We start from the raw sequence: 12,047 nt of genomic DNA, 5'->3' as shown, positions 1-12,047 counted from the left end.
CGTTTCTCCATCCCTGGACCAGGTGCACCCATGCTGGACTCTGCCACCTGAAAGCTGGGCTTTTTGGCCTGAGGAAGAGTCCACGTCTCCAGGAAAGCAGACACAACTTCACAGCAAGCAAGGGTGGGTTGGAGGCAGTCTCCTTCACCCTGTCATCCTTGAATGCTCTCAGGTCTGGAAGCAAGGTATTTAATGTACAGCCTCAGAGCTGGAGGGAACCTTAGGAGTTATCCAGTTCACCTCCCTCTTTTAACAGACAGGGAAACTGAGGCCCAGAGAGGTGAAGGCACTTGCCTAGGGGCACATAGTCTGTGCACCTGTAGTGAGCTGTGCCTTTGCTGAATGATTACTGGGAGCTGTGGACAGCCCTTCACCCCATCTTATTGCAGCATCCAGGGATCTGGGTTTTACTACCAACTGGGGAGGGCAGCAGGATTTGTCTTCTGTGGGCCCCACCTGTTCTTCCAGCCCGTTTCCAGATCTTGCTACCCTTCCATCTAGGGTTCCCTGCTGCCCTAGGGCCCCACCTCCACCATCCTAAGTATCTAGCTTGTGTGCATGGCCCCTCTGCCGTCACTTATCTCTAGCCCTCACCTCTAAGTGTAACACATACGTTTTCACAGTGGTTCTTTTGAAGACATTACCTGTATTAGTCCATTTTCTGTTGCTTATAACAGAATAACTGCAGCTAGGTAATTTATAAAGAAAAGGAATTTATTTTTTACAGTTATGGAGGCTGGGAAATCCAAGGTCAAGGGGGTATATCTGGGGAGAGCCTTCTTGCTGGTGGGGACTCTGGTGTCCTGAGGTGGTGCAGGGCATCACATGGTGAGGAGGCTGAGTGTGCAGATGGCAAATGTGCTAGCTCAAGTCTTGTCCCTTCTTTTTTTTTTTTTTAGATGGAGTTTTGCTCTTGTTGCCCAGGTTGGACTGTAGTGGCATGATCTCGGCTCACTGCAACCTCTGCCTCCTGGGTTTAAGTGATTCTCCTGCCTCAGCCTCCCAAGTAGCTGGGATTACAGGCGTCTGTCACCATGCCTGCCTGGTTAATTTCTTGTATTTTTAGTAGAGATGGGATTTCACCATGTTGACCAGGCTGGTCACAAACTCCTGACCTCAGGTGATCCACCTGCCTTGGCCTCCCAAAGTGTTGGGATTACAGGCGTGAGCCACTGCAGCCGGCCCTCTTCCTCTTCTTATAAAGTCACTAGTTCCCCTCCTATGATAACCCCTTAATGGATTAATCCATTCATGAAGGCAGAGCGCTCATGATCCAATCACCTCCTCAAGGTCTTACCCCTCAATACTACCACATTGGGGATTAAATTTCAACATGTGTTTCGAAGTGGACAGATATTCAAACCATAGCATTACCTTAGAGTAGCTCTAATGTGAGAGCTTCAGGCCCAGTGAAGGCAGGTGTTTGGGGACCTGAGTGATTCTGGCCCAGGGCCTATCCCTCCCAGGGCCTCAGTATCTCCATCCATAAAATGGGGGCGGGGGTGAGTGTCTGGAGGTTTCTAAGCACCCCTTCCAGGTCTGACGTCTTGGGACTGCCCACAGTAGGAGCAACTGGGACCTGGGTCCCCCAAGCCAGAGCCCGTCTGCTGCTTTTCCTGCTGGCCCAATGAGCAGTGTGTGATGAGCTGGGGAAAGGCAGGAAGATGTGTCATTGATTTTCCTTCTGTGTCTTGAGCCTCCTGGTTCCCAGCTGCCTCCTTGGGGAGGGACAGGAAGAGCTGGGATCCATTTGCCTTCTGGAGATGGTGTGGCGAGAGGAGAGGGAGGAGAGGGAACTTGCAGTCCCAGCAGTTGAGCAGGGAAGAGTAGTTCTTCCATTAACTTGGGAGAAAATGAAAAGCTCAGTAACAAATTCTCCCGTCGTCCCCTTACTTGGCTGTGTTAGCCTAGCCTGGTAGCACCTGGCACTCAGTAGCTGCAGAGTGAATTCACAGGTGGAATGAATGAATGAACGCATGAATGCCTTTAAGAGACTTGACTCCAGAGTGGGGCAGACCTGGGTTTGAATCCTGCCCCACTGATTTCTAGCTGGGTGACCTTGGGTAAATTAGTTGATGTATCTGAACTTCAGTGTCCTTAATTCATAACACCAGCATGGTAATCTGTAGAGTTGTGAGGAGCAAATGAGATGAATCAATGGAAAGATCTCGGACTCCTGTCTGACATTTAAGACTCCCTAATTATAACTTTTGATGATTTTCACTAAAGATGGAATGATTGGGTCAGACTTTAACCTTGCACTTGAGCATACATTTACTGAGCAGCTAGGATGTTCCATACCTTGCAGAGGGCCTAGAGATGACTGAGGCCAGGTCTCTTCTCTCAAGTTGCTCATAGTTTGATGGGAGAGACACATGGCCACACAGCCCTGAAATGCCATTGAGAAGTGCTCCTAGCAGGCATTACCTAGAGTATGCACAAAGGGTTGTGGGAGCAGAGGTTGGAGAGGTCCAGTCTGCCCTGGGGGTGCCAGTCAGGGAAGACTTCCTGGAGGAGATGAGCTCTGCATTGAACTTTGAAGGATGACAGGAGTGGAGTGTGCCCCTGGGAAATGTCCCTCATAGGCAGAGTGAACATGCAAGGACTTGAATGGCTTGTCTGGGGAAGCCTGAGAATCTGGTCTCTATCCTGTGTTGCTTTGTCAGGAGGTCTCTTCTAAGTGCCTTTCACCTAACTTCCAAGCATGATTGGAGCTCCCAATCCGATGAGGGAGACAGGACACACATACGTGTAATAAGAAAGTGTCCCCTGTGAGGCTGCTGCTGAGAGAAGCTCTGGGAAGTGTTCCTGAGAGTGGCTTCCCATGGAGTTTGGAGGAGGAGAGGGTACCAATAGGTAGAGAGGAGGAGTGGGCCAAGCAGGGAAGGACCAAGAGGTCACCTTCTCCTTTCCAGCCCCAGGTGAGCTAGTGTCACATTTTTAGCAGAGAAGAAAGACTGTTGACAGGGGACAGGAATAGCTTCTGAAGCCTTCCTTCATCCCTGCTGCTCCTCTTTGCACAGATGTCTTTGGCAGGAGCTGGCCCGGGCCTGGAAGGCAGTGCACGCCCACAGCGCCCTCTGCTGAACGGTATCAGAACAGCTGGCTTGGAGGGCGAAGGCAATTCCTACAGAGGATCCCTGGTTTCCTACTCAGGGGGAGCCCCAGATTCTGAAGCCAGGAATGAAGCGTAGATGGAGCCTGGGTCAGCACCCGGGAGGACCCATATGTGCAACCTGGAGGATCTTGGAGCTTGGGAGTAGCGTAGGGGGTGGTTAGTTCAGTTCGGAATGGCTGAGGAAGCCATTTTAAACAACTTTCCCCGAGATCTTACTGAGGGCTCAGGAACTGGGCATGGCCACCATCCTGGGTATCCAGGGCCCCTCCTTCCCCCAGGCTAGGAGAGGAGCCCCTCCCAGCAGATGCCGTCCCACACTACCCTTGTCGCACTTATCACAGAGGACATGTGCCGCCTTCCTTCTCCCAGGCCCCGGATCTGGGGTTGCTGGACTTGGTGCATGGATGGTCTGGATGCTTCTAGGATGAATTCATAATTGGGAGATTCTAGGTGATGCTCAGATGGGAATGAGGGCAACTGCTGCTTGATGGCAGAACAAAAGAGGTTGGCAGAGCTAGGCTGGACTCGACTTGGCATTTTCTCTCCGTTTCAGACCAGGATACGGATTAATTGAGCCCAGGGGAGCTCAGGTTTCCCGGGGCGGGGGGCAAGCAGTGCCTTGGAGGGAGTTGGGTACTGTGGGATGGAGGACCCAGGAGACCCAGAATCCTGACCTGTCAGGCTGACTTCGTCTCCTACAGAGTTCTTGAACCCAACAGCCCCGAGAACCTGCTTTCCTCAATGTGTTCTTCACCCGTGAGGGACTGGGAGATCCTAATTGCCATCCCAGCAGGACACACACACACACACACACACACACACACACACACACACAACTGGCCTTTACAGGATGCACAGTGGAGGAAAAGAACAAAGAAGCATGTGTCTTACAAAGGGAGAGGCAGTGCCAGGCTCATAGAAGTCAGTGAGGTACTACAAAGGGGAAGTCAGGTCCCCCCAGCAGCCTAGAGCCATGGTGAGGGCCAGGGAGAGGGCTTGTCTATCACAGTGACAGCCCATTATCCAGCTGAACATCACCTAGAAGGGCCATGCATGTGAACAGGGTCTCTGTTTACCATGTCAGCTTCAGCCTGGGGGCTCCTCCAATTTTTCCCATTAGGAGCCCTTAGCACACCGCTGCAATGTTTCTGGCTTGTTGGGAATTCCTATTATAGTCCACTGTCCTCCCTCAAATCTGAAAAGGGATGATGGATTTTGAGGAATCAAGGCAAGTTGCTAAAGGATTTCTAAATGAGCCTTATGTTTGATGTTGGGGTCAGTCTGTGTGGGTTCCAAGACAAGGTGGTGGCTGGTAATGATTTTCAAATAAATATATTTTGTGATCACGAATTGCCTCTGGGAGAAATCTGAAAGGTGGCAAGCAGCTCAGGAGAGACACTGCTGCAGGTGCCGTCAGTGCCTTGCTGCAGCCCCTTGGCGTGTTTCAGGTCAGTGCACTTGGGCCTGACTCCCATCTGCCAGCCCCTGCATCTCTTTCTTTTTTAAAAAACCAAAAAAATCAGTGTCATGGTTCATCTTCCTAATTTCAAACCAAATGTACTAAAAAAAATGGGTTACCCTTTGTAATTTAGACTGCCTCTATTCTATAATGATACATCCTGGTCATTTATTAATACAGAGGTCTTGGAATAGTAGATAGCATATCTGGAACTTTAAAATCTGCAAAGATACTGTATGCATGTCTCAATCATTTGTGCAGGGGAGGTGCCAGGGCTGAAGGAAATGCATGGTAGACACTGCATCATGTTCTCCTTTTATTAGCACCAGTGCCTACCTTTCTTTGCCTGAAGGCTTTCTTGTGGGCTGCAGGAGCCTGCTCAGCTGGTGCACCTGTGCTAGACCAGAAGCACCAAGGAATGAATCCTCCAGAGTGGGCCTCCCCAAGGGCTGAGTGGAGCTGGTGTACACGCATCCCGTTCCTTCACTGTGAGCTTTGGGGTGTGCATCTACTCTGACTCCCAGAGTTACTAGTGGGGTGAGGGTCCACACCTGTAGCAGTAACCTCCTTGGTAATCTTCCCTTTATTGCTGTTCTTTGCGTTCCTATTTCACTTCCACATTTCCTTAAGGGTATTTTCTGGAATCACCCAAATAAACTATTTGCACTGAATCCTTGTCTCAGGCTCTGCTTTTGGAGGAACTGCTGTGACCAACTTGTTCCAGGTTGACTGGAACTGTGCCAGTTTTAAAACTGAAAGTCTCACATCCTGGTAACCTTCCTCAGTCCCCGGCACACCGCGAAAATTAGTTACCTTATGGGGAACCTGAACGAAGATAGATGTGACACATGAAGTGAGGCAAACAGATCACCGAACTGCTAGTTTGAAAGCGAGGTATCCTTGGCTTTGAGAACAAAAGATCAGACACAAGTATAACTTTGTCATATTATCAGGTTCAACAATTTTTATCAGCTCCAAGCCTAGAAAACAGTAGCCACCATATACAAAGAAGCCATTTCTTTGAGAACACACACACACAGCCCCAGGGCAGGATTTGCTGAGTATTAGTGGACATTAGACGGCTGACATCCAGGGCTTCCGTGATATCTATGTAATTGGCTACCAGGCAAGCAGGTGATGCATATCCCAAGAAGAAGAAAGTGTCACAGGCACTGTGGGGACATTACAGATGAGCAGGCGAGGGCACGGGTAGCATGTTGTAGGCACTTGAGGCTCTGACGGGGACAAGCACCAGCCATGCCACTTGAGCCAAAGCCACCTGGGCAGATAGTGAAACTATACCACATGTGTCACCACGGTCAGCGGCATTGAGATGAGGCGCTTTGCGTTGGGACGCGGCTGTAAGCTCAAGACGGCTGGCCCTGAGCCAAGGAGATTTGCAGCATGAACAGGAGAAAAATCCCACCTCACTGGGTAACCCAGGGAGGCAGTGCTGTTGAGAGGCTAAAGTCAACGGGCTGGGAGCAGGGCTGGACACACGGGGCAGAGAGGTCCACGGTTGGGAGCTGTAGGCGTGGCCAGGAGCTGCTGCCAAGCCCCTGACCTTGGACAGATCTCTGCAGATCAGATTACCCAGCTGCAAAATGCCACACACACCCCTGCCCCGGTTATTTTTACACTGGCTTTGCAGAGCATGCTATGTTACAGCTGAAGAATGTGTCCATCTTTTTTCTGTTGACTTCTCTAGTCTCTGCTAGATTGGTGAGAACAAAATCTTCCAGGTGCCAAGGCAATAAGCACGTGCCCCATTCCTGGGGTGACAGTACCCTTCCCTCTCCTTTCCCAGGGCACTAAAAGTATGGAATGCATTTGAATCTAGGAACCACTTAGAGATGTTATAATGGGCACATAGAGAGACGTGCCTTTGGGCATTTGGACCCCTGAATGATAGGTGCTGGGGTGTCACACAGGATCCAGCCAGGCAGGTCAATGGGGCAGGCAATCGCAGGGTGGGGGGCAGACTGTACACAGATGGGGGAGACCCCTTTCCTCCTTCCCTCTCATGGGGAGTCCCTGCCAAGGAAGAGAGAAGGGGAACAGTAGCATGGCCGTCAAATAAGGGTAGGGATTAACAGAGGGCAAGTCAGGATCTAGAGGAAACTTCCAGAAACCTTTTCTGACAGCTGTTCCTGGTGAACCAGCTGGAAGGGAGAAGGAGGAACCCTTGCTTTTCATGTCTCTGAAGAGCAGGTGAAAGCCCACCAGAATCTAGTCTTAGAAGCAGCTAGTCCATTCATCAGCCACAGCAAGTGGCAGTGAGTGGCAGCTCAGGTCAGTGAAGGCCAGGGGATGCCATTCATTTTGCCCACAGAGAGGGGACTGGCTGGGGAAACATGGGTGCTGGCTGGAAACTGAGGCTGCTTATGGACAAGTCCAGTGTAAGTCTGCCAAAGGATGGGGCCCAGTTATCCTGATATCTGGAGTTGGTCTCGAGCTGAGGGGCCTCAGAGACAGGGTTCTGCATCTGTGTGTGGCGGGAGGTTGGGCCCTCGGGGTAATGTGTTGCAGGGACATTCCTGCTCCACCTGGACAAGGAGGACCCCAGCACGAACTCCCCTCTGGCTGTGCAGTACCATGCGCTATTGTGGTCATCTGGACCCATACCATAAATGAGTGTCTGAAAGCTCAGGGGGCTGGCCGTTAGCGCAAAGGGTACCTAGGTAGTGCTAATACGAGGCCTCACCCACAGATGGCAGGACCATTCTAGGGCCAGTGAAGACAAACCCACCTAGAGAACCAGGGAGTGGGAAAATGATTCATGAAGCAGAGACTCTTCAAATGCTCCTTGCCAAGCTCCAAAAAGGACAGGGACAGCACCTCGTATATTCACTTTGGTACCCCAGTATGCCATGCCTGGCATACAGTAGGCACCCAGTAAAGGCTTTCTGAATGCCAGTGCCCCAGGAGCCCTAAGGGAGATCTAGACCAGCATTTTCCAACCTAGTAACCAGAGAAGAGCTGCTGCTGGGTCACCTGCTCAGAGCCTGACAACGCACAGTAACATATTAACGGGTCAGGTTGTCCTAACCTAAAGAAGTTTGTCCTCCTACTGCTTCCTCAACATCTTTGCCCATAGCACAGTTTCTCATAGGTTGCTTATTCACGTCTCAACTGAGTGAGGAACAGGGTCGGAAATGCTGATCTTGTGAACCCCCGTCACTCCACAAAAGATGAAGCAGGGGTTCAGAGAAAGCAAGTAATTTGCCAGAAGTCACACAGCACACTGGTGGTGGAGTTGGGACCCATGCTTGGGTTCCTCAACTCTCAGCTTAGTGTTTTTCCCACTGAGGGCAGCCTGGAGGCTGGGCTTTGTCATACGGTGGCATTAGCCCTTTCTTCAGACAGTGCACGGCATAAATATTCCTTTGTATGACCTAGAAAGCAAGGGCTGGTTTAACAAGTTAAACCAGATTAACCCAAAGTAAATGAGATTGCAGGGGCAATGTGTTCCCTGCTTGAGAACCTTTAGAACTCTGTTAGTTTCAACGCATGTACTAATTACCGAAGCTTCTTATCTTTTCCTTAAAGCGAGTCCCCTAGGTCCTCTGCCTAGCAGTCCTGGTAGCACGTTTTTGAGGCTGCGTGTCATCTCAATACCACCGAAGTTCTTTAAAAATGTCTCTTGTCCAGACCTGCCCCCATAGCTCTTGGGTTATTTGCAACCAATGAAGATTTGTTCTTCTGCACCTTTGGGGCTGGGCAGGGGAGCCAGGGTTGCAGAGATCAGCAGTTTTCTTGGGCCTCAAACATGTTGCAGAGCTCCGGTGGCTGGTGCGGGAGCAGAGTCTGAGGAACATTCCTAGAGAAGTGGGTGGCGTGCCCACCACCTTGCTGGATTTCTTGGTTGCTCCTGTTGGGCATCTCATAGCACTAGTTCTATGCTGGCACAGACCGGTTCACCTTGAGCCCTGGCCATTGTCCACGGTGAGGCCTGGAGACCCAGAATCAGACTCAACTGGTAGGGCGGGGAGGTGCTGGACAGCTCAGTTCAGCCTGGTTATGTAGAGGAGGAAAGAGGCCCAGTACACACACGCCACTTGTTCAAGGTCACACAGAGAACTCGAGCAAATTCATGTTCACGAAGAGGGAAACATCTCAGAGGCAGAGAGTCTGGGACTGTCAGAGCAGGAGAAAGCCCCAGATCCAGGGCACCTAGGAGGAGAAACCACTTGCCCAAACTAGTACTAGGCTGAGACCTGAGTCTGGGCGTTCTGACTCAAAACCTGGCATTTTTTTTCCCATTACTTGTGGTGCAGGAAGTAGATGCCACCCCCGGCCACCCTAACCCTGAAGCTGAGGCTGCTGCCTGCATAGCTAAAGAAGTGATTTTGGCAGGGGATGGGGAGCGTGCAGGGAGATGACAAAGCTCTGCTCACATCTCCTGGAAGCCTGGAGCAAGACAACCCAAAGCCCTTACCCGCCTTGGTGGCACTGACTTTGAGCCAACACCCCAGATTGGCATCCTGCCCCACCTGGGGTTGTGATGGCCACAGTGTCCAGGCCTGCCTGCCTGCGTTCCTCCCCAGAGGGTAAGTCTGAAGCAGAGCCGGTCCACGAGGCAGCAATGGGATTTTATCTTAAGTATTCAAAAGGGCTGTGAGAATCCCTCGTGGGAGACTTGTGGCATAGATGGAGGGGTAGGGGGTGAGGGGCAGGGCACCATATCATGTTGGGGCTGCATTTTCTCCCCTTGTGCCCAGTGGGCGTTCTGCTGGAGGCTCCTCCCTGACTCCAGCCCCTGCTGGAGGCTGCACACCCCTCAAGTCTTCCTGAGGCCGGGGCTTGCGCCAGAGCTCACAGGACACCACGTGTTGGTTTGATAAGCTAAGCTCTCAAGGCCTTCCCACGAGGGAAGTCTGTGGCGCTTCACTCCAAGGTTGGGACAGGAATTTGGTGAGGAGAGATTAAGGCCTTGAAGGAGGGGGCTTCTAGGGTGGATAGATTCAGCCTGAAGTCCCAAGCTGGTGGGGTTCCTTGGTGAGGTCTAGACCCACCTCCAGGGGAGTCAGTGGGGCAGAGGAGACTGGGCAGCTCAATGCCAGCCATTAGGGTATCTGAGGCCACAGCACTCCATTCCCCATGTAGGCATCACACAGTGGGCTTGAGGGTGGGAAGCCCCTAGGGGATCCTGCCTGAAGTGTCAATTCGTTTATTTCACCAAACAAATCAGGCCTGCCCTGGCCAGAGCTGCCATCCCCAAAGGCACTGCAGCCAAGCATGTTCTCTGTTGCAAAATGGTGCCTCTCTCCCACAGCGTGGCATGGCTCGAGAGGGCCCTCTGATCCCATGGTGCGACCTACTTGGTGGTGGCTCCCTCGTGCCTCAGTACAAGTAATGCAGTTCGCTTTACCCAATTCCTCAAAGTGTGTAAATTAAGTAAGATGTTGGCTGGTGTCTTCATTGACTTCTGTGACCATGCCTGTTCTTTTAGGACTATTTTTGCACAGACTGTCACTTAAATCTAACACGTCAACTCACAAGGTGTCTCTCCTGGTCCTGCCACCACCTCTTCTTAGTGAGGGAGCCACTAATGATCTGCAAGGCAATACTAGTATGTATTAAGGAAGCTTCCTAGCCAAAACAAAAGGCCCCCGAGCGACTCTTTTGTAAAGCATTGAGAAGGATGCTTCTCCAATTGGCTTTTAAGTGGGATTTAGGGGGGGGTCCTAGGCTGTTACCGTGGAGACAAGAGCCTGTCCTATAAGCACCAGACTTGCTAGTCTCTATGTGCCTATGCAAGCCTGTAGGCCTGGTTACTTGCGGTTGCTGGGTTCTCTCATCCACCCTTTTATTTGAGTGGGCATTGCTGTGTGCATTCTGTGCCCACGTCGTCTACCTCCAGAGAGGGCTCAGGCTTCCACTGCGTCTTCCCTCCCCAGCCCCAGCAGCAGTCGGCCCGGGACTGCCTGAATGGGCAGAAAGGAACCACTGAACCATCTGAGATCCACTCCACCTCCCTCATCTTGCCCTCTTAGTTTATAGATGAGGAAACAGAGGCCCAGACGGGGGCAGGGACTGGCCTAAAGTTGCATGGCTGGATGGTAGCAAAGTTGGGATTGAACTCAGGCCTCCTGGCTGCCAGTCCAGGGCTCTTTCTAGTAACTGATATATTGGTTACAGCTCCAAAAGCTCCCCCAAACCAGGCCAACATGGCCCTGCCCATCCCTGTCCTCCCTGCCCTTCCCTCTGCCCAGCCTCCCCCTCACCTAACTACACATAATTCGGGTTATAGCAGAGCATATTGAACTCGAGATTCTCATCCCAGTGCCGCAGAAGCACAAACAGCTGGCGGGCAGCGGCCTTGAGTGTGCCCTGCGTGCGGCCCTCGGGCACTTCCTGCTGCTCCAGCCATGAGTTGGCCTTGGCAGCCACCAACTCCCACTCAGTGAAGTAGGAGGCCGAACTGTGCTCCAGCCATGCCAGCCCCACCACCGTGGCCCACAGCTTCCCAGTGTGCTCCACCACTGCCCTCGGCTCCAGGCCCAGCTTGCCCTTGGCCAGAGGCTCCAGGGAGAAGCTGTCACAGGAGGGGTGCCTAGGCGGGGAGCTGGTGCACAGCTGGGGACTCGGGGTCTTGGACTCAGACGGGCGGGTGGTGAGGGACACTCGGTGGCAGGTGAAGGGGGACGTCCACTTGAGCTTCTCCATGGGGATGTGCGTGGCCTCACAGAAGGCTTGGTTGAGCAGGAAGGCTCCGGAGGCCAGCTGCAGAGACACCTGTGTGTGCAGGAAGCCCTTCAGTGGGCCTCAGATGTTTTAGCCCAGGGAGCCCCAGCCCATGCAAAAGTCTGGGTCCATGTTGCCCACCCAACCCTGCCTGCCTGGGGCATTTTCAGGATACCCAGGTCAATTGAGCATCTCTATCCTTTATCCCGCAGACACTTCAAACAGATCATTCTCCAAGCCCAAGTCAACATCTTCACTCCATATTTGCCTCTTGTCCTAGGTGGGTGGGCCCACCTCAGCCACTGGGAATGTCCCCTGCCATGCAGTGAACTCTAGCAGCTGACCTTCCTCTTTCTCCCTGTGTAACCATCAGTTTCCGAGTCTCAACAGGTATACTTTCTAAATCACTCTGCAATCCATCACGTGCTTCCTCGTGTTATTCCTGCCTCCTTTTTCCTCCCCTCTCCCCACCCCCAATCCATCTGTCTTACATACGGAGGGATCTCTATGAGGCATAGATCACACACTTTTTGGAGGCTCAGTTCAATGACTTCAGTGTCTCATAGACTAAATCCAAAATATGATCAATAAAGCTCTGCACCGCCTAACCCTGATTTGTCCTTGACTCTTACCCTGTCCAACTCCATTCCCCAGCTGCCAAGCTCTGTCTCTCCTCTGGAAGCCTTTGGCCACATCTCCTCATCCTGAAAGTCTTGGCTTAGCCTTGACCTTCTCCAAGAAGTCATGCTTGGGTCTGCTCCCCCCATCTCAAGCCTGGGCTAG

At 52.1% G+C, this 12,047-nt stretch overlaps 1 protein-coding gene and 1 long non-coding RNA gene across 3 annotated transcripts in view; one reads left to right on the top strand and one right to left on the bottom strand.

Moving 5' to 3' along the window:
- LOC115833047 overlaps positions 1-4,321 on the top strand; it is a 45,815-nt gene extending 41,494 nt beyond the window's left edge. The window contains exons 3-4 of the long non-coding RNA XR_004028484.1: positions 2,667-2,921; positions 3,024-4,321. This is a non-coding gene — a long non-coding RNA (uncharacterized LOC115833047). The remainder of the gene's footprint in view (positions 1-2,666; positions 2,922-3,023) is intronic.
- A 1,205-nt stretch (positions 4,322-5,526) lies between these two features.
- VWA5B1 (von Willebrand factor A domain containing 5B1) overlaps positions 5,527-12,047 on the bottom strand; it is a 65,633-nt gene continuing 59,112 nt past the window's right edge. Inside the window, exon 22 of one of the 2 annotated variants that reach the window (XM_030805413.1) lies at positions 5,527-11,315. In XM_030805413.1, the coding sequence (XP_030661273.1) occupies positions 10,809-11,315 (507 nt within the window). In that variant the 3' untranslated portion in view covers positions 5,527-10,808. The remainder of the gene's footprint in view (positions 11,316-12,047) is intronic. The other variant, XM_030805414.1, reaches the window with a different exon arrangement.

This window comes from Nomascus leucogenys, chromosome 24 (assembly GCF_006542625.1).
Source record: "Nomascus leucogenys isolate Asia chromosome 24, Asia_NLE_v1, whole genome shotgun sequence".
NCBI classification, from domain to species: domain Eukaryota; kingdom Metazoa; phylum Chordata; class Mammalia; order Primates; family Hylobatidae; genus Nomascus; species Nomascus leucogenys.
Note: the sequence above shows the minus strand (reverse complement) of the source record. Positions and strands in the feature narration are given on the sequence as shown.